Source organism: Cebus imitator, unplaced genomic scaffold, assembly GCF_001604975.1.
Source record: "Cebus imitator isolate Cc_AM_T3 unplaced genomic scaffold, Cebus_imitator-1.0 Scaffold22, whole genome shotgun sequence".
NCBI classification, from domain to species: Eukaryota; Metazoa; Chordata; class Mammalia; order Primates; family Cebidae; genus Cebus; species Cebus imitator.
In genome coordinates, this window is record NW_016107337.1 from 4,455,526 (window position 1) to 4,483,186 (window position 27,661).

The 27,661-nt window shown below is 39.3% G+C and overlaps 1 protein-coding gene across 1 annotated transcript in view; it reads left to right on the forward strand.

Annotated features, from left to right (window-relative positions):
• The first annotated feature begins 12,918 nt into the window (after positions 1–12,918).
• Positions 12,919–27,661, forward strand: part of SNX16 (sorting nexin 16) — a 40,069-nt gene continuing 25,326 nt past the window's right edge. The window contains exons 1-3 of the mRNA XM_017521834.2: positions 12,919–13,135; positions 14,835–15,308; positions 25,651–25,737. Coding sequence (XP_017377323.1) covers positions 14,934–15,308; positions 25,651–25,737 — 462 coding nt within the window. The 5' untranslated portion in view covers positions 12,919–13,135; positions 14,835–14,933. The remainder of the gene's footprint in view (positions 13,136–14,834; positions 15,309–25,650; positions 25,738–27,661) is intronic.

Here is a 27,661-nt window from a genome sequence, read left to right on the forward strand (position 1 = left end):
TCGGGGATGCCAAGAATACTCAGGAAAAGAAAAATCTACAAGGGACTGAATTCCTTAACAAGGAAGTAATGATTTGAAATGAAGAGGAATCGGGTATTACACTTAGAAATCTAATGTCTCAGGGACATGCGGATCACATGTGAGATTAGAGAAACATCTAGCATTTACTTCCTGGAATTGGAGATCTTACAAGAAGGAAAAGAGAGCACTTTTGTTAATAAGTTTCCCTTTTTCTTGTGAGGAAGTTTTCCTGGAAGCTTAGCCACCAAATGTTCGCAAGGTTGTTTTCTCATAGACACTAAGATTTCAGCTGTCATGACACATTCTCAGAAAAACATGATTTGATACCCCAATCTATAATTGCTTCACTTCCACCCCTCCACCGCCGCAACTCTTATCGTATTTCTCTATTTTATTTTCTGCAAAGAATATGAATCTAGCTAAATTCTTAAAACTTAGTTATTATGTTTATGACTGTCCCTGAATAAGCCTTTACCAGAGTCCACCAGAATATGGACCTCATGAGAACAGTGAACCTGCATATCTGTTACTAGTAAATTCCTGCAATCTTAGAACAATAACTGGCACATATGGTAGACACTCGAGAAATATTTGTTGAATGAGTATTAAGATCTGGCTCCTCACAAAACTAAGGCCATTATTATAACCATGTAAAATTTCCAATTTCATGCCTGCAAGTCTTTATTTCAATTCAAACAATATTGTCTCTCATTAAGCAACTTCTATGTAATATCCTTTGCACATTTCTGCCTGGGACACTCTTCTACCCAACTACATTCCTGGTCTCTCCACGAACATGATTTACCTGGTCAACACCTTTCCAATCTGTCCAGTTGATCCAGTTGCTCAACATGGAAAAATGAAAGGAGTCAGACGTCAGAACTAATACCAGAAAGGAAGTCAAAAAAACAACAGAAAGCTAGGGGACAGAAAAGGCACAGGATAACATCAGTTTACCAAGATGAAATACTTTTAGGGGCCAAAGCTAGGGTGCATAACTTATGCTAGAACTAGATAATGGTCTAAGTGAAAGAAAAAAGAAATGAAATCATTTGGGCTAGATATTGTGTGCATTGAATGGTATAGGGAACCCAGGAGTTCCTGGAACTAAGTTCAGGGACTTAGTTTTCAACCAGTATCTTGCCAAGTATGGCTTTTTAAAGGTCCAGCCTCCACTTCCAAGAGTGATAGAGAATATATGGTGGAGTGGGAATCTGAGCATGGGTTTTGGAGACAAACAGAACTGGTTTTCAGACCCAACTATGCCAAGCAAGATAACTTCTCAGAATAACTTTCCCACATAAAAAGGACAAGCTAATCAACCTCTTAGCAACTCAAATCTTTGAAATACAATTATATTAATAGTACTATCTCATTGGGTTGTGAGGATTAAATAAATCGATGCAATGTGTTAACTAATTTGTTATGGCACTCATTTCACAACTTATACAAATATTGAATAATCATGTTGTACAGCTTAAATTCATACAATTTTATTTGTCCGTTGAATCTAAATAAAACTGGAAAAAAACAAGTAAGTAAAAGTCAGTAGAAAAAACAGAAATATGGGTCCAAATTAATTAATGAACAAGGCCAACAGCACAATTCTCTGCTCTTAACTGCTATTTGTTCATTTAACAAGTATCTATATAGAGTATTACTAATATAAATATTGTTTACATCATTTAAAGTAGCTGAGCTGCCTAGTTGACTCAGAAGGTAACAAAAATAGTTATTGTGTGTGCGTGTGTGTGTGCTTTTTTTTTTTTTTTTTGGTGAGTCAATTTGCTAAGTACTTAACAAGCATGATTGTTTTCATTTTTCAAAATAACCTCATGAGTAAGAACTATTATTGCTTTATATTTCACATGAAAAACATCAAAAGTAACACAAACAAAAGACTTGTGGGTAAGCCAGATGTTTAAGTCCTCCCTGAAGAGGTATCAAGCTCCTCTAGAAGATAAGCGGGAATCCTGGTGTTAATGAGTTAGAGACTTGCTGCCTTTTCAAGGCTGTTTTCTTCCTGGAAACTTCTTATTTTTTGGAAAAGTCTCTTATAATCTGGGGTGTTAAAGCCCTTAGCACTGGAAACTCAGAATATATATCATTCTCTACACATATGCTATGAGTTATCTCAAACTTACTTAGAGCAAAAACTTAAATATACAATAATGTCTGATTCATTGGTCTATTTAATTTCAGAAGTTTAACTTTTAAAAAACGTTATTTTGGCTCTTCCTAGTTCCTTTTATGGAACTTAGTAATGATAACTAGGCTATAATATTTGTTTTGTTATTGACTTCAGATTTCCATTGATAGACATAAACTCAAGAGTTAGATCTGAAGTAGACCTTTGAAATTATCTATATAGTACACTGGATTACAAATGCCTCAAATCATTAAAGATATTCTTTCTCTTTAACCAGAGCGTTTTGCTTTTGTTTTATGAAGTGAGCTTCTATCTATTGTTTCTACAAAACATAATTTCACTGAGAATATGTGTGTATAGTTTTATTTATATTAAACCACCATACTGATCCAATAAGAACACTTTATTTACTCATTTTTATTCATTTAATCATTCAATTTAGTACCACTAAGTGCCCATGTTTCTTTCTGCCAGTGGAGGAAGAAAAAGACACTCTCTTAGCCTTAGGCCTTCTTGTTGTGGTCACGGAGGCAGACATACAGAGATAACCATACTGATGGGAGTAAGGCCATGGCAGAGGCTTGCAGAAGAAACTATTTAGGCAGGAGAATAGGGTCTGGAGGCAGCAACCTAAGGCCAATTCATGCTGACTTCCTAGAACTGAATCAAAAGGAAAACCTGACCTCTCCATGCCCAATTAACAAAAGGATCAGAGGCTACTCCCTTTGCAACATGCCCTCACTTCCACTGTGCACAGATGGAAAACGGAATGTACTTCTGATTGGTCCTCTTCCATGACCAATAAGACTGGTCATGGGCCAAATCTTCATTTACATAGGGCGTAACCAAATAACCAATAGGAAACATCTAGAGGGTATTTAAACCTCAGAAAATACTCTAACTAGGGCTCTTGAGTGACTTGCTCAAGCCTGCTTCCACTCTGTGGTGTGTGCTTTCATTTCAACAAATCTGTGCTTTTGTTACTTCATTCTTTCATTGCTTTGTGCATTCTGTCCAATTCTTTGTTCAAAATGTCAAGAATCTGGATGACTTATAGTCAAGGCCTTCCAGTAGTAACACTGTGAGGACATGATAGAGGGAGACTGGGACAAGCTTTCAGAGAGGATATGACCTAGGGCTGAGCCTCATTAATGGGATGGGAGAACAGCAAGAATTGCACACAAAAGCAACAACAAAAGCTAGAAACAGAAAAAATTAGAGAGCTCAGAATGGGAAATAATTAATTTGAGGTTAATTGCATATGGTATGTCCTCAATAAATAGCTGGTTAGTTTATTTACCAACTAAATTATTATTCTAGAGGAAATAAGCCTGTGAAAGTCAGTTCCTGAAGGGGCTTGCAGGTGTACCCAAATAATTTGGATTTGTTCTCTAATTTAGGGCCTGAAAATGCAAATGTCTATAGGGATCTTGTAAAAAATGTGAATAAGTTGGCCAAGTATAAAAAAAAATAGTAATTGTGAAGACTACACCTTATTACTGTCAACGCATAGATGCCTAATACATACTCCTGGTCCTTAGGCTGCACACATATATAAGTACAAATGATATAACATGATGATTTGTCTCCATTCATGTACCAAAAGCAATAAGATCATAGAGGAGGGCTTACTTAATTCATCTGAGGAAAGCAGGAAGCTATTAGTGATGTTTTATTTGAGGTAAACTTGAGGAATAAGCAGAAGCTCATCTTTCTATTTCTAGCTATACTCCAACATACTCCTTCATTCCAATCAGGTTGGTCTCCTAACTGTTCTGCAACACCCACACTCCTATGTCCTCTCTCAAGTCTCACTTTTCCTGGTGTGCTCTGCTTTCTTTACTTACTCAACTTTTAACAACCCTTAAAGACCCAGTGCAGAACTTCCTCAAGCATAAAATCCTTGACTTCCCAGGTACCAAAAGCTAATTGAGAACATACCAGAGGCTGGACATATCAGAAAATTTAAAGACACAATGACACAGCAGAGTGTAGAAGTGCTCAGGAAAGAGTGTTTTCTTGTGTGTGATGAGAAATTTTGGGGTTTGAGAATCAAGAAGTAATTGGCTCTGTGACTTCAGCAGGATCATCTAGCCTCTGTTTACCTCCGTTTTCTTAGCTAGAAAATGGACAATTATCCTCATGGTCATTATGCTTCCTTTCAATTCTAAGATTGTGACTCTGATTTTGAAAAACAAGGTGCTCTCTAATATATTTCTAGTAGGATTTCCACATGTTTTCGGAAATTTTCTGTGTAGTATGTTGAGTAGAAAATCACTCATCAAGGTGGCACTATTGAAGAGTATCATTTCTGTGCCATTATAAATGTAACTCCTACCTTGGGTTTAAAAAGTTGCATAGGTCACAAGTTCATTGAGAAAAAAAACAGCTATCATGTTACCCTGTTGCTATTTTGGTTATCTCACATTAAAGATAGATTGTTTGTGGTTCTTTCTCTGGACCCACAATGTCAGGGCAGTAAGATGATAGAGGGCAGGTGGAGTACAGATCCTGAATATTAAGATTAAAGAAACACTGCCTATGAAAAACAACATACATGAATTAGAGAATTTATGGAATTAAAGCAAAATAATTAATGAAGTTACTTTGTTATTTTAGTAATAAATTATGGAAGATTTATGTTATAAACAGTCAACAGGTTATGAAATACCATACTTAGAGTATGGTATTTTTTAAATTTAACAATTTTTAAGTATGGTATTATTTAAATTTAACAATTTAGATAATAAATTGTTGACAGCTATTTGCAAAAACTAGGAAGGTATTTTCTGTTTTCTATCTCTGGGCTGGAGTGCAGTGGCATGATCTCAGCTCACTGCAACCTCCACCTCTTGGGTTCAAGCAATTCTCCGGCCTCAGTCTCCCAAGTAGCTGGGGCTACAGGCACATGCCACTGCCCCCAGCTAATTTTTTTTTATTTTTAGTAGGGACGGGATTTCACCATGTTGGGTAGGATGGTTTTGATCTCTTGACCTCATGATCTGCCTGCCTCAGCCTCCCAAAGTGCTGGATTACAGGCGTGAGCCACAATGCCCGGCCATGTATTTTCTTAGTATCCACTATTTATTATCAGTTACCTAATTCCAACTTGCTGCATTAGTTGTACTTTTGGTTTTAAGCAAAAGAACCAACTCCAGCTGGATTTAAGCAGAAGGTAATCTATTGAAAGAACATTAGATTATTTCATGGAGTCCAAGGAAAAGTCCAGAAGAGGAAACAACCAGATCAACTTCAGGGATCTTAACAGTAGAACTTCATGGACCCTCTCACCACAGATTTTCCTTTAGTTCGACTTTAGTTCCTGTATCTTCCAACCTGTATCTCTCTTCCTTTCCCCAAATTTTAATTTCTAGGAAAGAGCATCTATTGAACACAATTTGGGTCAAATGTCCTGCTCAAGCACATCCAACTATGACAAAAAACGTATGTCAAAAGAGTGATATATTACCAACAAAGCCACCAGAGACCCTACCTTGTAGAAGAGACCAATGTTTGAGAAAGGGAGAAATGTTAGGATCCAGCAAGCCACCTCAAGATATGCCTGCGCATTGCACAGGCTTCCTTCTGCTGTGATTTTTGCCTCTTTCTTCCTCCCTCTGCAGTTGTTTATATCTATCTATCACTGTATAAAAGTATACTTTGTCCTTCTAGGAGTATATATTTTATATAAAATTAAAATAATGAAAGGGGCAGAATAAACAATCTTCTGTTATTCTATAGGTGATAACATAAACTATTCAGTTTGATTGTACCATACAGAGGCATTCAGAAGCTGCTCTAAAATATTACAAACATAGGGACTAATCAGATATAGTCTATGAAAATGTAATAACTTTTACTTTGGCCAATTACAGAATACTCTTTCTTGATTACTAAAGGTGTTTATTTCTTGAAAGTAAAATCTAAACGTTTATCAGTATTAGATATTCTTAAAGAGAAAGAAAACATGCAGTATGTATGTTGTACTCCCTTCAATAATTTATGAAGGAAGTTCTTCTTGGACAGTTTCAATAACCTAGGTCTTTAACCTCCTCCTGTTATCTGTACAACCTTTCTTCTTAAAAGTGTAACTCCCCTTGGCTTCCGAGATATTGAACTATCAGGTTTTCCTCATCACAGGTCACTTTTGCTACTACATTCACCTCCATTCACAAAAGAAGGACATATTCCAAGGCTCGTTTTTATCTTGGCTTTTCTTTTACTCGTTTATTTACAGAACTCAAGGATATAATTGCCACCTCAAAGCCAAGACTGCCAAGTCTATCATGAAAACTACCTATGTTTTAGTCTACTTATTACTGGTTGAGGGTAGTTGTCCAGATTCTTGATGTTTTGAACAAAGAATGGGACAAAATACACAAAGCAAGGCAGTGAAAGCAGATTTTAAATAAAAGTACACTCCACAGGGTGGAAGCAAGTACAAGCAAGTGGCTCAAGTGCATCTGTTACAGAATTTTCTGGGGTTAAATATCTTCTAGAGATTCCCATTGGCCCGCAACCCGTCTGATTTGTTGCAGAAGGAGACCAATCAGAACAAAAAGCAGGCCCATGACCAGTCTGATTGCTTGTGGAAGGGAACCAATCAAAGGTACGTTTTCAACTGCCTTGCAGAAAAAGGTGGAGTTGCAACTGCCACACAGAAAAAGGAGAGGTTGTAAAGGGAGCAGCCTCTGATATCTAGCCAGCATGAATCGGCCTTAGGTTTCCTGCTTCCAGATCCTATTTTCCTGCCTCATTTCCCCCCTGAGAAATGTGATTCCCATAAATCTTTATGGCAAGCAGAGGGACTGATTGTCTTTCTTCTGTAACTGCTCATGCTGACTTGGGGCACAACCCCTACCTATTGGAGATCATGGAACTTCTTCCCTGCTCTAACTAGTGTAGGCAGGGTAATTTATTGATGCCTGGGGGTGCTGTCTTCATTTGGAACTGGCTGGCAACCTTGTAGCATGATCATACGAAGCTCAATGGTCTCTAAGTGAGAGGAAATGAATTTGGTTAAAAGATATAATGAAACTTCAGGAGGTGGATACCTATGCTATGAGGAATGTTTGTTACAGGGAGGAATTAAAACATTCTGCTTAATTGCTACAAAGGAAGAGATTTCAAAACTTTGAAAAAAGACAAACTGCAAAAATATATAAAAATGCGGCCATTATTATCCAGCCTACAGTAATTACGCAACAATTGCCCCAAGGAAAGTTGGTAGACATTTACTTATCTTTTGGCTGTCTTCTAAACAGGTACTTCAGGTCTTCCACAGGTTCACAGGTGTAGTGGCTGATGGAAACTTCACATTCCAAGTTCAAGGCCTCAGGTGTCACAGACTTGATCTTTGAAAGATGTATCCAATTATTTAATCCTAGTACTTTGACCATGGAAGACATGGCCAGCACCACTGAAAATGATCCCTTCCACTTGAGCTGTAGTTGTTGAGCAGGTGATCCTTCCTTCCAAGTTTTAACAGGTACCTTATCTCCGGGCCTCATTTTGGGCTGCTGGTTAGCTCCTGGTATGGGGAGACTTTGAGTTCCAAACTTTTGTTAAAGCCTGCTGAAATTGTCCTTTAACTAGGTATTTTACTAAACCAGCTGTCTCTGGATCCATAATTACATCGTTAGTTAAGAATAGCCCCGGCCGGGCGCGGTGGCTCACGCCTGTAATCCCAGCACTTTGGGAGGCCGAGGTGGGTGGATCACGAGGTCAAGAGATCAAGACCATCCTGGTCAAAATGGTGAAACCCCGTCTCTACTAAAAATACAAAAAATTAGCTGGGCATGGTGGCACATGCCTGTAATCCCAGCTACTCAGGAGGCTGAGGCAGGAGAATTGCCTGAACCCAGGAGGCGGAGGTTGCGGTGAGCCGAGATTGCACCATTGCACTCCAGCCTGGGTAACAAGAGCGAAACTCTGACTCAAAAAAAAAAAAAAAAAAAAAAAAAAAAAAAAGAATAGCCTTCTGTATAAAATTTCATATGGGTTTAGATTAATTTTTGCTGTAGGGGTATTGCAGATCCTTAAGACGGCTATAGTCAGTAAGCTGACCCAAATTTCTGATGTCTCCTAACATAGCTTACTGAATGCTTGTTTTAGAGTTTGGTTAGCCCTTTCTACTTTCCCAGAGGATTGAGGCCTCCATGCTGAATATAAATAGTTTAATTCCAAGGGACTTAGCGACCCCTTGAGTTATTTGAGAGATAAATAATGGGCCATTATCACTTTGCAGACTCTGAGGTTACCCAAACTGGGGAACTATTTATTGTAAGAGAAACTTTATAACCTCATTAGCCTTCTCTGTTCTGGTAGGGTAAGTTTTGACCCCACCAGTAAAGGTATCTATTAGCACTAACAAAAACTTCTATCCTCTGCAAGCTGGCATTTGGATTAAGTCTAATTGCCAGTCTTTCCCTGGGTATGTTCCTCTCCTCTGGACTGGTTCTATTAGAGGAAGCATTTTGTTTCCTGGATTGTTAAACCCACACAGTGAGCAGGATTGACAGACCTGTTTAACCAATGAATCTACATTAGAGCCAATGAAGAACCTGATTACCATGGCCAGAGTAGCATCTCCATTGGGCTGTTTGAGGGAGATTTAGTTTGGTCCCATATATCACAAGGATTCTTGTTTTTGTCCCCCTTGCTCCTTTATTAACTGTTCTTCCTGTAGTGTGTATTCAGGATCCATTGGAGAATCACAGAAAAGAAGCAGTGCTGGGATCCCCTAAGGGAAGCAGCTTTGGCTTCTCTATCAACCCTTCTGTTTCCTTGTGCTATAGGTGTTAAGTCCCTTTGATGTCCCCTACAATGGATTATGGCTGCAGCCTTTGGTAGGTGTATTGCTTCCAATAGCTGAAGAATTTCAGGCTTATTCTTTACTGGGGAGTATTTGCTAGGTAGTAGTCCCTTTTCTTTCAAAATTGTAGCATAAGCATGAAACACAAGGAATACATATTTAGAATCTGTATAGGGATCATAACTGGTACCCTCACATTTTCAGCAGGGCCTGGCAGAGGCTTAGCACAGTCCTTTGCCCAATGCCCAGCCTCCTTGCACTTGAAGCAAGAGCCCTTGCTAGCATTATCCCTGGGGTAGCATGGCTGGAGGGAGAGTTAAATATGGTGTTCCCCTACGAGTGTGAGGGGGGCTTAGCAGGGTCTCTTAACAGTGTTTGGGTGTTAGCCTTAGGAGCACTTGGCAAGGGGCCAGATGGGGGCAGTTGCTATTCACCCTGAGACAGGTGGCCCTTATAAAAGGGGATCATCTATAGTATCTAGCTCTGCCTTTGAACTTTCCTTTGGGGTGTGCTATTAGATTTTGGTATAGGGCCATCAAGGCCCATGCATGTGATCTCTGACTGTTTGTACTGTCTCTTACAAGGATATGACTAATTGCAGGATGGTGTCATAATTAAGACTACTATTGACCACCCATTGTTCCAGGATGGGCAGCTCATAATGACACCAAACAGTATTGCAAAAAAAAAAAAATTATAGGTTTTCTCTTTATATTTTCAGGGGTATATTGATTCCAATGGTGGAAGATGTAGCCAAGCAGGGAATCAGGTGGAATAGATGGAGAGTTGCCTATACAGGAATCAGGTGGAGTAAATGGTGAGTTGCCCATAGTGGTGTGCAAAAGAGAAAATGACTTTGAAAAGTGGAGGGCTCATTAGGTCACCCAAATTTTACCTGGAGCATCCCTCTGGAAAAATTCTGGACCCTGACCAGGGACTCCTCTTAGTCCATCAGATGTCTGCGACCTTAGATGGGTGCCAGCACCACTTTGGAATGACTCTCCACCACTGATGACTCACTATGAGCTTTCCCTCTTGTCCCTCGATGAAGGCCTCTACTTCTAGAACAAACCTTTGGATTTTTTTCCTATCCCACTTATAACAATTCTTTAATTCTCTAAATTTGGACAAGATTAAGTTCTACATAGATTCCCTTTCATGAATCCCCTCCATGAATCACACAGACCATCTACAACATGCCCAAACCCTGTGACTTATCCTTAGCCAGTCGAGTAGGGGAAGGGAAGAATTTAACATAAGGAAAAAAGGTTTAAGTCGCCTGAAACATGTGTGCATTCACCTTGGATGAGCTGCCACTGCCAATTATATCACACATAGGGATCAGGGACTATAACTGGAAAAAACAGAAAGGAGTCCTTCCCTCTTCTGGGCAAGGCAGCTATCACCATTCGCTCCTGTGCCTTCAATTAACACCAGAAAGTGGCCCCAGTTGCCCTCAATTACCAAGGGGCTACTAGGAAATGGCCAGTGAAAGACCGAAAAAGAAAAGGACTCAGTTCCCTCACCTGAAGCAGGTGGTAGCAGTCAGGTGCTTCCACATGGACCTTTCATTTTCACCAGAGAGTGACCCTGGCCAGAAACCTGCAGTTGCCTCCATGCTTAGGCACAGTGTCCATCAAGAATCCCAGCTTGGAAAGGAAAAAGAGAAACAGGAAAAAGTAAAACCAAATCCCAAACTGTGGGCTTAACTCCTTGCTGGCTCGCCAAAATGTGTTACCAGTTGAAGGTAGTCGTTTAGGTTCTTGGTGTTTTGATCAAAGAATTAGACAAAACACACAAGGCAAGGAAAGCAGAGATTTATTTTAAATGAAAGTACACTCCACAGAGCAGTAGCAGGCTCAAGCTAATGGCTCAAGAGCATCAGTTACAGAATTTTCTGGGGCTTAAATGCCCTCTAGAGGTTTCCCATTGGCCCATACCTAGTCTGATTGGTTGTGGGAGGGGACCAGAGTGAAAAGTAGGCCCTCAAGTCTGGTTGGTTGTGGGAGGGGACCAAGAGATTCTTTCATTTTTCAACTGCCACCCAAAAAAAGGAGGGGTTGCAACTGCCACGCAGAAAAAGGAGGGCTTGAAAATGTGTGGGGGATCAGTCAGAGTGGTGGGAAAAACCGTAAGGAACGAATGCAAACCTTTTGAAAGATTGGAAGGTTTTGCAGAGCACCAGGGCAGAATGGCTGAAGGCAGCTGTTTTGTAACCCTGAGGCAGATGGCAAGCAGTAGGTACAAGGGAGTGTAGGGGAATTTATCCTAAACTGGATTCTTTACTTATATTGACTAGGAACTGACTTTTGATCATCTGCCTGACGTTCCCTGAAAGGGGAACAATAAATGTTAATTACCTACAGGTTGTGTTTGTTCTTTTTATCTCCTGTACTCTTGTACTTGTGCCTACACTGAATAAAAGCAAGCAGCTCCAGCTTATCGGGGCTGCTCTCTGGCCACCAGAGCCAGGCAGTCACCTAGCTGTTCTTACTTACACTGCATCCCTGTGTCTGAGTACTCATTTCATCTGTCCGCCAGGGTCTGAGGGACAGACCTGGCAAAAATAAGAGTCCTCTGACATACAGTTAGCATGAATCAGTCTTAGGTCTCCTGCCTTCAGACTCTGTTCTCTTACTTAACATTGTTTCTACAGAATTTTATTTTTATTTCATTCACACTGAAAGGGCAGAATTTCTCAAAACAAAACTATCGTGTCAAAAACCAGACTATTTTCCAACCTTCATTCCAAAATGACCACTATCACTTTTTCCCACTCTTGGTCAGGCAGTAGAATAGGGTCTGGAAGCAGGGATCCTAAGACCCATTCATGCTGACTTAGAACTAAATCAAAAGGAAAACTCCAACTTTGCACGCCCAAGTAACCAGAGGCTACCTGCTTTGCAACCCCCTGCCCAACCTTCTAGACCCTTGGTGACAGGGCCTAGTATTTATTTGCATAGGAGTATAACTTTGTAACTTTAGCCTCTGATTGGCTGCAGGAAAATCCTTCATTTAGATAGGGTGTAAACCAAGTAACCAATGGGAAATCTCTAGAAGGTATTTAAACTCCAGAAAATCCTGTAACCAGGGCTCTTGAGCCACTTACTGGAGGCCACTCCCACTCTGTGGAGTGTACTGTCATTTCAGTAAATCTCTGCTTTCCTTGCTTCACTCTTTCCTTGCTTTCTTTGTGCGTTTTGTCCAATACTTTGTTCAAAACACCAAGAACCTGGACGACTTGTAGTCAAAACCCTCCATGGGTAACATTGGGACTACCCCAAAGCCTTAGAAATCATGGAATGATTCTTCAACCACATTGCCCAATTCTAATGATGAACAGGCCTGTAGACCAGTCTGAATCTCGGAATTTGCCTATCAAAGATCAGCTTTCCTTACTTCATAGATCTTCAGAAGCACAAGTCTAACAAGGCTAATATTCTACCATTGGGATCAAATTGCTCACTAGATAGTTAAAAGACACTAAAAAATTTCAGGAGTTCTTTGGTAATGAGGACTTCCGAATTATGTAGAACGGATGAGCTACTAAGCAGTGTTCTATCTTCCTACTCTTCTCAACGATTGTCATCCCCTAAAGCGCTGCTAATTTTGGAGAACAATCTATAACCTGTTAGAAACAGCACGAGCTGGTGATGACTACAAGTCCCATGATGCAAAGTATGAGCGTGGACCAATGTTGGTCATAGTGCCTTCTGGGAATTGTAGTCTTCTACTCACCTGTTTGGCAAGCTAGGTATTGTAGCAACCATTTCTTAGAAGTTCACTTGGAAAAGTAAAGATAGTGAAGAGAATGTCGATTTCCTGCCACAGGATTACATTTATCCTCGCTACCGAAGCGCCCGGCGGGACAACTCCAGTCGCGCCTCCGGCGGGAGGGTCCCCTTGGCGTGACATCACTTCCGGCAGCGATGTCCCAGGCTCGGCCCCTCCTTCCACACGGCTGGGATCTTGGGCCGGGCAGCAGGATAGAGGCTGTCTGAGGCGGGGAGCAGCTGCTTTCGGGGCGGGGGTAGGGGTGTCACGTGAGGCTTCTCGCAGCTGAGGGAAGAGGCGAAAAGCTGCAGTTGAGGAGAGTCGGGTTTAACCGTCAACGGGAAGCGCGCTTGTTCTGGCTTGCGGAGTGGGCTGAGGTAGGGACAGAGTCGTTACTTCAGGACAGACGGTCGCTGTCCCGGGTTCCCGTACGGGTGACACCTGCAACCTCGGTGTCTGGCGGGCGGCGAGGGGCTCCGCGGGAGAGTGGAGCGGCGCAGCACGAAGCCCGGCCACCTTCAGGCCACCGCCGACTCCACTGTGCGTCTGGGAGGCTCTGGGCGCATCGGGCAGCGGAGGCGGGAGAGCCTGGGAGCCTAGGGAGCGGCGGGTCTCGCCGCCCGCAGTGCCGAAGACGCGTGACCGGCGCAGACCCGGGCCTTACCTTCCGAGGGTCGACCTGTGCCTGGTATTTGCGGCTTTCCTCCCGCCCACCGGGCTGCTCAGCGTCGGGCCACCTCACCTGAGGTTTTCCAGAGTGAGACTGAGCTGACTGCCCTGGGAGCATCTCCGCACCAGGGCAAAAGCGAAGAAGCTCCTAATGAGCACAGCACGTTTTTTATTAACGCTTAAGTAGCGCTCACTTCTTTGGATGTCAGTAATTGTATTGATAGGCGACCTCGGCGGCCTCAGGTAGTAGCGTGACAAAGGCCAGGTAGATCCCTCGGGCCTTGAGAAGGTTGAGATTTCAGGCTGTTTACTTGTTTGTAGGGAGGCCATCAGACGGAACCGAGGAGCGGTGAATCAGCAGCTCAAGTTTCACGGATCTTTGATAATGGGAAAGGTTACCGAGAGCCACGTGCTGAGTTAAAAATCTTATTTCAGCATCTTTCCAAGTCCGGGTGACTCTTTTCTTACCTTTCCCACCAGTAGAGTTTCCTATGGAGAGTTGGGCAGCAGATCCGTTATTGTTGTGTACAGCCTTGTCATTTTGTTGGTCTGTAGTTATTGCAGTTTCTAATGAGTTTATTATTTAACAACGTGATAGTAAACCATTTCTTCTTTGTGTTATGATACTATTCTGACACAAGATATACTAGCTATTTGGATAACAGATTCTTACGAGTTATAAAGATGTAAATACCGTCCGTTTATCTCAGAGCAGAATTAGTGATGACCTGGAAGCTGTGAAGAACGGTTAAACTTTTCACTAATTTTGTTGCATATAAGGTTAATGTTCACTGAGTTTTATTTGAGTAACTTGACCAAGTGTATTTTTTAAATCTTGGGTTCTATAAAGTTTTACTATGTAGCATCTAAGCATGCAGCTCACTGTTACTAATCTGTGTTAAGTCTTTATAGTTTCACTAATTAAATTGAAAGGTAATGTGAATAGATTTATTCCCTTTCTAATTAAATCCAGAGGTGATGTAGATAGGTTTTCTCTCTTGCCTCTCTTCTCTTTTTCTCTCTTGTACTGAATGTAGTACTGTCAGGATGATAAGCATGGAATAAGACTTCAGAAGGCTCTTTACCACTCTTTCTCCTACCAACTTTTATATAGACGAAATTAGGTTAAAATGAACATTACAGAACTAGTTCACGAGGAAATAAAGTAGGGGGAAAAGGGTTAGCATATAACATGGGTTCAAGGAAAAAAAAAGTGTGAAGTAGCTTTGCTCTCCCTACCTTGCAAATAGGAGTCCTTAGAGACAACTGAAATTAAAAGAAGGGGTTTGAGGTATGTTTTTGTTCCAAATAAAATAAGAGTGTCATAAAATTGAAAAGAACGTTTTTTCTTTTGCATCCTGCTGCAGATTAAAGACTAATCTTTTACTATGTCTTTTTCATTTTTAGTGAATTCCTAAGAAGAAAATAATGGATTGTATATTAGTTGTTCTCTGAGTGAGTGTTTGGACTCAACAGTGTGCAAGCTTGTTCAAAAGCCGAAAGAAGATGGCAACTCCTTATGTCCCAGTTCCTATGCCCATAGGAAACACTGCTTCCAGTTTTACAAACAACAGAAATCAAAGAAGCTCTTCTTTTGGCAGTGTCTCAACAAACTCAAATTCTTCTAAAGGCCAGTTAGAAGACTCAAATATGGGTAATTTTAAACAGACAAGTGTTCCTGATCAAATGGAAAATACTTCATCTGTCTGTAGCAGTCCCCTCATTAGGACTAAATTTACAGGTGCAGCTTCTTCCATTGAGTATTCTACTAGAGGAAGAGAAACTGAAGAACAAAATCCTGAAACCGTGAATTGGGAAGATAGACCATCTACACCTACTATACTGGGTTATGAAGTGATGGAAGAAAGAGCTAAATTTACTGTAAGTATTGACTCCTGCTGTATACCAGTACAAAGTGAAAGATTGGCTAACCTATGTGTTTAAACCAGTGTTAAATTAATGTGAACCTGTACTTACAATTTCTTGAATATGAAATTCTGCTGTATACCAGTACAAAGTGAAAGACTGGCTAACCTGTGCATTTAAGCCAGTGTTAAATTAACCCTTCTTTTAATTTAATTTGTCTCTAAGGACTCCTATTTGTAAGGTAGAGAAAGCAAAACTACTTCTTAGTGACTAATTAAATTGAACTTTTAAAAAAGATTTTTGGCTGTTTGGATATTCTCTTGTGAAATACCTGTGCATGATTTTTGTTCATTTTTCTTTTGGGAAGTCTCCCTTTTGATTTGTAGTTTTCTGTGCATTTTGGATATAAGTTCTTTTTCAGATACATGTATTATGACTATCCTCTTACTTTGTGGTTTGCCTTTTCAACTCCTTAATAATACATTTGGTAAACAAAATTTAGTTTGGTCCAATTTATTAATTTTTTTCGTGGCTAGCACTGTTTGAAATCCTTGCCTTCTTCAAGGTTACAAAGATATTGTCCTATGTTTTCTTCTTAAATCTTTATTGTTGAACCTTTCACATTTATATTTGTAAACCATGGGAATTGATTTTTGTCCATGGTGTGAGGTGAGGGTCAAGTCTTCTTTTTTATTTTTACCAGATGGGCTCAGTTAATCAGGCTTTTACTAAAAAGACCACTCCTCCTCCTCTTCATTTTCTGTGTTCTCTGTGTCATAAATCATGTGACTATAAATGCATAGATCTTCTTCTGTGCTCTATTTTTCCATCCTTTACTAATTTCATGTTGTCTTGATTAGTAAAGTCCTATAATAGGTCTTGATATCTAGCAGTGTAAGTACGCTAGCTTTTCTCTTGAGGATGGCCTTGGCTATTGGCCCTTTGCATTGAGATTTTTTAGATCTATAGATGAATATGTGGAGAACTGACATCTTTACAATATCTAGTCTTCAAATCTATGAACCTAATCCATTGACTTAAGGCTTTAATTTTTTGTAGTAATGTTTTGTTGTTTTCAGTGCAGGATTCTTACATCTTTTGGTTAGATTTAATTCTGGATATGGATGTTGTTTAATGTTCTTGTGAGAGACATCTGTTTTTGTTTTCTATTTATTGCCATTTTATATATTTTGACCTTTTATGTTTATGTATCCAGTAACCTTGCTCAACTCAGTTATTAACTCAAAAGGTTTACTTTTTTGGTAAGAGTTTGTTCTTTAGTAAAGTTTAATGTTTACTTCAATATTTCATGCTGTACATTTATGCCAGGATGGGAGGACCTCCAAGGAAAAATTATTGCAATAATTTATGAAGAGACAGTTTTTAAAATTATCATAAGACTGTGATAAAGGAAATCTACAGGGAACTCTATCTTTTTTTTTTTTTTTTTTTTTTTTTGAGATGGAGTCTCACACAGTCACCAGGCTGGAGTGCAATGGTACGATCTTAGCTCACTGCAACCTCTGCCTCCCTAGTTCAAGAGATTCTCCTGCTTCAGCCTCCCAAGTAACTGGGATTACAGGTGCCCACCACCATGCTCAGCTAATTTTTTGTATTTTTAGTTTCACTATGTTAGGCCAGGCTGGTCTCAAACCCCTGACCTCGTGATCCACCCGCCTGGGCCTCCCAAAGTGCAGCGATTACAGGCATGAGCCACCGTACTCGGCCTCTCTTTTTTTAGAACAATTTTAGGAATTATAATAAACAGATGGCCAATTTCCTGAATGAAGGAATAGGCATTCATTGAGTTGATACTATGGTCTGAATGTGTTCCTTCAAATTCGCATGTTGAAACCTAACCTTCAAGATGATAGTATTAAGAGATGGAGCTTTTGGAACCTAGTAGGTCATGGGAATAAAACCCTCATAAATAGGATTAATACTCTTAAAAAGAGGCCCCAGAGAGCTTTCTTGTCTTTTCCACATGTCAAGACATAGCTATAAGGCACCATCTATAAACCAGAAAGCAGGTCCTCTCTAGATACCAAATCTGTTATTGTCTTGATCTTGGACTTCTCAGACTCTAGAACTTTGAGAAATAAATTCCTGTTGTTTACAAGCTACTGAATTTACAGTATTTTGTTATAGCAGACCTAATAGACAGATGATATGTGTGAAGATGCAAGTATATAGCCAAATACAGGGTGGTGTTATAGAAAGCATTTCAAGAGACTGTAGAGGAAGAAGTAAATGACAGATATGAAATTAGTCATATTCATTTATTCATTAATTCAATATTTTTTTAAGACCTGTTATGCATCAGACACTGTTCTGGCTAATAGTGGTACAGCAATTTGAATGAAAGCCTGATAAGTAAGTAAATAGTAAGATATCTGATATGTCATATGGTGATAAGCACTATAGAGAGAAATAAAATAGAGAAGGAAGAAAGGGCATTTCACCAAATCTGGGGTTGGGATTTAAATAGCACTGTCAGTCATGGCCTCACAAAAAATATATTAGTTAATGCTAACATCTTTGATGAGAGAGCCATGAGAATATCTGGAGAAAGAGTTTTCAACACAAATGGGACAACTACAAAGATCCTCATGGCTGACAGCAGAGTATGCTGGGGGAGGTGTAGGGAATAACATGACAGGCAGGGAAGTGTGGCACACATAGGGCAGGAGGCCACTGTAAGGACTTTGGATTTTACTCTGCATGAGATGGGAATCTTTGAAAAGGTTTTCAAAAGAAGAGTCAGGGCCGGGCGTGGTGGCTCACGCCTGTAATCCCAGCACTTTGGGAGGCCGAGGTGGGTGGATCACAAGATCAGGAGATAGAGACTATCCTGGCCATGATGGTGAAACCCCGTCTCTACTAAAAATGCCAAAATTAGCTGGGCATGGTGTTGTGCACCTGTAATCCCAGCTACTCAAGAGGCTGAAGCAGGAGAATTGCTTGAACCCATGAGTGGAGGTTTCAGTGAGCTGAGATCGTGCCACTGCACTCCAGCCAGGCAATGGAGTGAGACTCTGTCTCAAAAAAAAAAAAAAAAAAAAGAGTCATGTGATCTGATCTGACTTAGTGTTTTAAAAAGTTCATTCAGGCTGCTGAATTGACTGGTTTGGTCAAGATGAGGGAGAGTCAAAGCAGGAAGCAGTTAGTAGGTTCTTGTAGTAATCCAAGGGAGACATGATGGTAATATGGACTGAGGAGGTGGAGGAGGTCCTGAGAAGTTATAAGATTCTGGATCTATTTTAAAAGGTAGAACCAGTAGTATTTCCTAATGATTTGGAAGTGGAGTGTGGGAGTAAGAGAAGGTAAAGATGACTTCAAAAGTTTTGGCCTAAACAATGGGAAGAATATGGCTGCCATTTAATTAAATGACAGGTTTTGAGGGGAAGAACAAGTTTTGAGATGTCTGTTTAATTTTGACATTAAAATGGAGATGTTACATGTGTGAATGTGTACACATATGTATGTATTGTGTGTGTATACATATAAGCTGAGTTTAAGGGAGCGGTATGAGCTGGAGATACAAGCTTGAGAGTCTTAGGTTTGTAAAATAATTTTTTCTGGATATATTCTTTTGAATTGATCTCATAACTGAAAAAAATATTAAGACTCACTGTTGATCTGATAATATATAAAGTGTCTAGTCTTTAAAAAGTATGTTTAAAAATTGACTAGGATGGGTGTTGAGTAGGATTGGGAAGGAAACATGCCATGGACCTTTGATTGGTAGTGTTTTGTTTCTTATTCATTGATATGGCTTGGCTGTGCCCCACCCAGATCTCATCTTTAATTCACATGTGTTGTGGGAGGCACCCAGTGGGAGATAATTAGGAAGTAGCTAACTTGCTTTTGATTTTTACAGGCTTATAGGCAGAAGGGACTTTCCTTGTCTCGGATGGGGGGCAAGGGGCAATCATGGGGGCAGATCTTTCCCATACTGTTCCTGTGTTAGTGAATAAGTATCACAAGATCCGATGATTTTATTTATTTATTTATTTAGATGGAATCTCATTCTGTTGCCCAGGTTGGAGTGCAGTGACACGGTCTCAGATCACTGCAACCTCCATCTCCCAGGTTCAAGCGACCCTCCTGCCTCAGCCCCCCTGGTAGCTGGGATTACAGACATGTGCCACCATGCCCGGCTAATTTTTGTATTTTTAGTAGAGACGGAGTTTTACCATGTTGGCTAGGCTTGTCTCAAACTTCTGACCTCAGGTGATCCACTGTCACGGCCTCCCAAAGTGCTGAGATTACAGGCATGAGCCACCATTCCTGGCCTGATCTGATGGTTTTAAAAACAGGAATCTCCCTACACAAGCTGTCTTCTCTTATCTGCCACCATGTGAGACTTGCCTTTCACCTTCCTCCATAATTATGAGGCCTCCTCAGCCGTGTGGAACTGTAAGTCCAATAAACCTCTTACTTTTGTAAATTACCCAGTCTCGTTCATGTCTTTGTCAGCAGCATGAAAACGGACTAATCCCATTTTCTGAGGAGAAATTCAAGCCAGCCTTAGAAATTGGCATAAATAATAAGGAGCTCCATGTTAATCCCCAAGACAATGGGGAAAATATCTCCAGGGAATATGAGAGGTCTTCATGGCAGCCCCTCTCTTCACAAGCCCAAAGCCCTAGGAGGAAAAAGTGGTTTTGTGGGTCAGGCCCAGGGTCCCAATGTCTAGCCTAGAGACTTGTGTCCTGTGTCCCAGCAGCTCTAACCGTGGCTGAAAGGGGCCAACATAGAGCTCGGGCTGTGGCTTCAAAGCATGCAATCCCCAAGCCTTGGCAGTTGCCACATAGTGTTGAGCCTGCAAGTACACAGAAGTCAAGAATTGAGGTTTGGGAACCTCCCCCTAGGTTTCAGATGATGTATGGAAATACCTGGATGCCCAGGCAGAAGTTTGCTGTAAGGGTGAGGCCCTAATAGAGAACCTCTGCTAGGGCTGTGTGGAAGGGAAGTGTGATATCAGAGCCCCCACACAAGGGTCCCTACTGGGGCACTGCCTAGTGGAGTTGTGAGAAGAGGGCAATCGTCCTACAGATCCTAGAATGGCAGATCCACCAACAGCTTGCACTGTGCACCTGGAAAAGCCACAGCCCATAAAAGCAGCCAGGAGGAGGGCTATACCCTGCAAAGCCACAGGGGCAGAGCTGCCCAAGGCCATAGGAGCCCATCTCTTGCATCAGCATGACCTAGACACAAGACATGGAGTAAAATGAGAGTATTTTGGAGCTTTAAGATTTGACTGCCCCACTGAATTTCAGATTTACATTGTGCCTGTAGCCCCTTTGTTTGGCTAATTTCTGCCATTTGGAATGCCTGTATTTACTCAATGTTTATATCCTCATTGTATCTAGGAACAGACTAGCTTGCTTTTGATTTTATAGGGTCAAAGGTAGAAGGGATTTTCCTTGTCTCGTATAAGACTGTGGATTTTTGAGTTAATGCTGAAATAAGACTTTGGGGGACTATTGGGAAGGCATGATTGGCTTTGAAATCTGAGGACATGAGATTTGGGAGGGAGCGGGGCAGAATGATATGTTTTGGCTGTGTCCCCACCCAGACCTCATCTTGAATTCCCACGTGTTGTGGGAGGGAACCAGTGGGAGGTAATTGAACAATGGGGGCAGATCTTTCCTGTGCTGTATTTGTGATAGTGAATAAGTCTCAGGAGATCTGATGGTTTTAAAAATGGGAGTCTCTCTACACAAGCTCTCTTCTTTTTTCTGCTGCCTCTGCTGCTATGTGAGATGTGCCTTTCACTTTCCACCATGATTATGAGGCCTCCCCAGCCACATGGAACTATAATTCCAGTAAACCCCTTTATTTATAAATTGCTCAGTCTCAGGTATGTCTTTATCAGCCATATGAAAATGGGCTAATACACTCATGGTACTAGTTACATAGGTGTGTTCATTTTGTGAAAATTTGTCAAGTTGTATACTTATGAATTGCACACTTTTTTGTATATCTTTTATAATTCAAAAACAAAGACTACATAAATAAAAACAGTACAAAGAAATATATATGAAGTTTCAAGTAAAGTGTAGAAAGAACAATGGTTGTTGGAACATAGAGAAGGGAATGATCAGTACTGTTCATAAAGTTTTCACTGAAAGCGCTACTTAAGTAGAAGGAGCATTTTCTAGAAGAGATAAAACACAAAAGTCTGTACTTTATCTTGTCTACAGAAACAAAGGTATTCAGAGGTATTCAGGCCACCATGGAAAGTAGCTTAGTTAGAACGGGGAGTTCATTTTCTAAAACAAGAAACTAAATTCAGTATGTATTATTTGTAGATAAACAATTATTATATGAAGTGCATTTTTATCCTGTATCAGTCATTCATACTCACAAGTTTTAAAGTCAATTTATCTCTTCTTTTAGTGAGTGACTCCTAAAAAGAATTTCTTTTGTATCTCCATTTCAACTTTCTTAGCTCAGGACCTTCTGCTGACCTTGTTTCCCACCTTTATATGTTATAGAGAGAAATTGCTTACTTTTTCCTTCAAAGCTAAAGGATTTATCCTTAACTCTTCCTTTTTCTTCCCTCTTAAAAGTTGAAAGAGAAGTTTGTATGGGAGAAAAGTCAAAGGGTAAGGATAATCTATAGTCCCTAACTAATGAGTTGTCTTTAGAGGAGTACTGTCCAATAGAAATATAATGTGAGCCATAATTATGAATCACATCTATAATTTTAAATTTCCTAGAAGCCACATTAATAAAAAAGAAATAAGTGAGATTGTTTTATTAGTATATCTTATTCAACCTAAAATGTCCAAAATATTATCATTTTAACATGTAGTTAGTATTAGACTATTTTAATAAAAGCCATTTACATCTTTTTTCACATTAAATCTTTGAAATTCAGTGTGTATGTTGCACTCACAGCATATCTCAGTTTTGACTAGTCACACATTGAATGCTCATTTGCCACATGTGACCGAAAGTGCAGCTCTAGAGCTCCAGTTGAAAATTATTGCACAGCGAACATCCAGAAAAGAAGTTACTTTGTAAAGAGAGTTTCTTATGCAGCAGATATTATCGCATTTGTGCCTTATATCTAGCTTAGTGCAAAATACTATGTCAAAAACTGCTAGATGTTTCTCTGAAATTCTGTCATAAATAACACTTTTTCATAATACATTCTAAAATTATATTTAGAAAAAAATAGAATCCACTTTTTTCTTATGTGCTTTTAAAATATATTGACTTGCTTCAACCAAGTTTTTCTATTCAGTAGCCTACATAATTGTACATAATTACAAAATGTAATTCAATTGGGATTTTTTGGTATTTAAAGCTTATATTTTGTCATTTAAAAAAATGATTTCAACTTTAATTTTAGATTCAAGGGATACATGTGCAGGTTTGTTACATTGGTATATTGCATGATACTGAGATTCGGGATACTCATGAACTCATCACCCAAGTAGTGAACATAGCACCCAACAGTTTTTCAACTCTTCCCCTTTCTCAGCCTCCCCCACTAAGAGTCCTCAGTGTCTATTGTTGCTATCCTTATGTCCATGAGTACCCAATGTTTACCACCCACTTATAAGTGAGAACATTAGGTATTTGGTTTTCTGTCCCTGCATTAATTTGCTTAGGACAATGGCCTATAGCTCCATACATGTTACTGCAAAGAACATGATTTCATTCTTTTTTATGGCCACATAATATTCCACACAAATCCATCCTTGGTAGACACCTAGGATGATTCCATGTCTTTGCTATTGTGAGTAGTTGCTGCACTGAACATGCAAGTGCATGTGTCTTTTGGTAGAACAATTTATTTTCTTTTGGATATATACCCAGGAATGGAATTGCTGTGTCAAATGGGAGTTCTGTTTTGTTATTTGAGAAATCTCCAAACTGCCTTCCACAGTGGCTGAACTAAGTTACAATTCTGCCAGTAGTGTATAAGTGTTCTTTTTTCTCCATACCCTCACCAGCATCTGTTGTGATAATGACCAATAGCCATTCTGACTTCTGTGAGATGGTATCTTATTGTGGTTTTGACTTACATTTTTCTGATGAATAGTGTTGTTGAGCATTTTTTATGTTTCTTGGCTGCTTGTATGTCTTCTTTTAAGAAGTACCTGTTCATGTCTTTTGCCTACTTTTAGTGGGGCTATTTGTTGAATTGTTTAAGTTCCTTTTTGTTGTTGTTGAGACAGAGTCTCACTCTGTCCCCTGCTGGAGTGCAGTGGCATGATCTCGGCTCACTGCAACCTCTGCCTCCCAGGTTCAAGCAACTCTCTCATCTCAGCCTCCTGGTTAGCTGGGATTACAGGAATCCACCACCACATTTGTCTCATTTTTGTGTTTTTAGTAGAGGCAAGGTTTCACCATACTGTTTTGGCCAGGCTGGTCTTGAACCCCTGACCTCAAGTGATCCACCCACCTCGGTCTCCCAAAGAACTGAGATTACAGGCATGAGCCACTGCACCCAGCCTTGAATTGTTTGCGTTCCTTATGGATTCTGGATATTAGACCTTTGCCAGATGCATAATTTGCAAATATTTTCTCCCATCCTGTAGGTTGACTCTTTACTCCATTGATAGTTTCTTTTGCTGTGCAGAAACTATTTTAATTAGGTCTCACTTATCAATTTTTGTTTTTATTGCAACTGCTTTTGAGAACTTAGTCATAAATTCTTTCCCAAGGCCAGTATCCAGAATTGTGTTTTCTAGGTTTTCTTCTGGGATTCTTATGGTTTCTGGCCTTACCTTTAAATCTTTAATCCATCTTAAGTTAATTTTTATATGTAGTGAAAGAGAGAGCTCCAGTTTCATTTTTCTGCATATAGAGAGCCAATTATCCCAGCCTCATTTATTAAACAGGGGATGCTTTACCTGTTGCTTATTTTTGTCAACTTTGTCAGAGATCAGATGGCTGTAGATACCCAGTTTTATTTCTCAGTTCTCTGTTCTCTTCCATTGGTTTATATGTTTATACCAGTACCATCTGTTTTGGTTATTGTAGCCTTACAGTATAGTTTGAAGTCAGGTAGTGTGATGCCTCCAGCCTTGTTCTTTCCATTTAGGATTGCTTTGGCTATTTGGGCTTTTTTTCTTTTTTTTTTTTTTTGGTGCCATGTGGATTTTAGAGTAGTTTTTTCTAATTCTGTGGAGAATGATATTAGTAGTTTGATAGGAATACTGTTGAATCTGTAGAATGCTTTGGGCAATGTGGCCGTTTTAACAATATTGATTTTTCCAATCCATGAGCATGGAATGTTCTTCTGGTTTTTTATGTTGTCTGTGATTTCTTTCAGCAATATTTTGTAGTTCTCCTTGTAGAGATCTTTCTCTCCTTAATTAGAGGTATTCCTAGATATTTGTGTGCGTGTGTGGCTACTGTATATAGGATTGCATTCTTGATTCAGCTCTCAGCTTGAATGTTATTGGTGTATGAAAGTGCTATTGATTTTTAAACCTTGATTTTATATCCTAAAACTTTACTGAAGTCCTTTATCAATTCCAGGAGCCTTTTGGCAGAGTCTTTAGGGTTTTCTAGGCATAGAATCATATAGTTTGACTTCTTCTTTTCCTATTTGGTTGCCTTTTAATTTATCTCTTGCATGATTGCTCTGGCTAGAACTTCCATATTTTATTCTTGACAATAAAAATATTGAACTTATTTGAAAACTTTGCTCAATAGTTATTAAGTTTTAAAATTGTGTAGAACAGGCAGGGTGCGGTGGCTCACACCTGTAATCCCAGCACTTTGGGAGGCCGAGGCGGGTGAATCATCTGAGGTCGGGAGTTTGAGACCAGTCTGACAAACATGGAGAAACCCCTTCTCTACTAAAAATACCAAATTAGCCAGGCATGGTGGTGCATGCTTGTAATCCCAGACACTTGGCAGGCTGAGGCAGGAGAATAGCTTGAACCTGGGAGGCAGAGGTTGTGGTAAGCTGAGATCACACCATTGCACTCCAGCCTGCGTAACAAGAGCAAAACTCCGTCCCAAAAAAAAAAAAAAATTGTATAGAACAAAAGTGGCTATTTTTCATAGCTTCTTCAAGTATAATTCCGTTATCAATTTTAGAATATGTTGACATAAATCATGTTTTGGAAGCTGATGAGTTTATTGTTAGTGTGCACAGAAAAAACATTTGTCTCAAATCTGTTATATTTCCTAAGGAAAAAATCTGTCTTTTGGTGCCTGCATTGATTATTTGTACTTTTGATGATTTAAATGATTTTTGATATTTTTTTACATAATAATTGTTATAGTCTGAGTTATCAAGTAAAAGTTTTAAAAATATTTGGCTTGAATTTTTAAGTATCTTTACTTTTATATTTCTGTCTCTTTTTCTTCCTGTGCATAGGTGTATAAAATACTAGTAAAGAAAACCCCAGAAGAAAGCTGGGTAGTTTTCAGAAGATACACTGACTTCTCCAGGCTTAATGACAAAGTAAGTACTATAATACATCCAAACTAACATTTCAGTTTTGAATTATTTTTTAATTTCCTATACTTCTGTTATATTTTTTCTTCTTTATTGAGTCAATCAAATCCTTTCTAATTCATAAAAAATTAAATTTTTAATAGAAAATTTAAAAAATAAAATTTTTATTAAAAAATTTTAGTATAAAAATATGAAACTTTAAAATTGCCAAGAGGAATATAAATATCTTGTGAGTTTCAAAAAGATGTATATAATAAGATCTTTTGACTTTTTTTTTTTTTTTTTTTTAAAGACAGGGTTTCACCATATTGGTCAGGCTGGTCTCAAACTCCTGACCTCAGGTGATCTGCCCACCTCAGCTTCCCAAAGTGCTGGGATTACAGGCATGAGCCACTGTGCCCAGTTCTCTCTTGACTTATTATAAAATTATATATGTCTATAAGATAATGAGTAAAAACATGTTTAACATATTGTATTAATTTCCTCTTACTGCATAATAATTTACCACAAACTTTGTTGCTAAACCTGTTTATTATTTAGTGGTTTGGGTGGGTTCAGCTGGGTTTGTTGCTTAGCATCAAGCAAGGTCAACATCAAGCTGTCAGCTGGGTTGGGCACTTATCTGGAGGCCCTGGGGAAGAATTATCTTCCAAGCTTATTCAGGTTGCTGGCAGAATTTAGTTTCTTGAAGTGGTAGGGCCAACGTTTCTGTTTCCTGGCTGATTGTCAGCCAGAAATCATTCATACTTCATAGAGACTGTTTGCCAGTCCTTATACGTAGCCCCTCCATCTTCAAAGCCAGCAATAGTGAGCCAAGTTCTTCCTGTGCTTTGAAGCTCTCTAACTTTCTCTTCTGCCACCAGCTAGAGAAAACAGTCTACAGGAGTCATGTTATAAGATAAGGCTCACCCACGTAATCTTCCTATCTTAAGGTCAGTTGATTAGTAACCTTAATTACAGCTGCAAAATCCCTTTTTCTATGTAACATAATAAAATCACAGAAGTAACTCAAGAGGCAAAGGTTGTGGACCATCTAGAATTCGCTCAACTGTGCATACAAGAGAATAATAATAAACTTCTATGTATTAAGAACTCTTAAAACTAAATTAGGAAATTGAACCCCAAGTAAAAAATGCAACGAACAACAAGCAGGGTAATTCACAGAAGAAATATAAATGACCAGTATACCTGGAAAACACTTACTATCACAGATACTCCAAAAAAAGAAAATAATGACACAGTTTTTCACCTATCAAGCTGACAGATATTTAAATGCTATTATCTGGTATTGGAAGATTGAATCTTCCTACAGGACACCCAAAAGTTTTGCATAGTTTGATATAATAATCACATTTCTAGGATTTATCCTATATGAGTAATAATAAACATGGGAAAGATTTAGCTTTAAGGACACTTACCACAGTGTTTTGTATATTGTTTTGTTTATCTGTGTTTTACTTTGTTTTTAGGAATTAAAAATTGGAAGCAACTTAAATTTCTGAAAGTGAAGAATTAAGTAAATTATTATTAGAATATAATAGCAAAAAAAGAAAGAAGAGCTGAGCTGTCCCCAGAGCTCGAGGAAATCAGATGGTTTTTAGTAGTTAAAAGTTGGAAGCAACCTAAATTTTCTAAAAATGAAGAATTAAATAAATCGTTATTAGAATATAATAGCAAAGAAAGAGCTGCCTTGTCCCCAGACCTAGAGGGAATTTAGATAGGGAGGGAGGCAGAGGGTGTGATATTTTGGAAGCCAAGAGAAAAATCATTTATCTAAAAGCATCAAGCAGTTTATGATGCTTTTGAGAAGCCAACTAAGAACATGCAGAGATTACTCTCCAATTTTGACAGGTGTTTAATAAGGAAGCTTTACTGGTCCTTTCCTTTCTTCCCTCTTTGGACTCCTTGAAACTTTGAAGTTAGTATATTT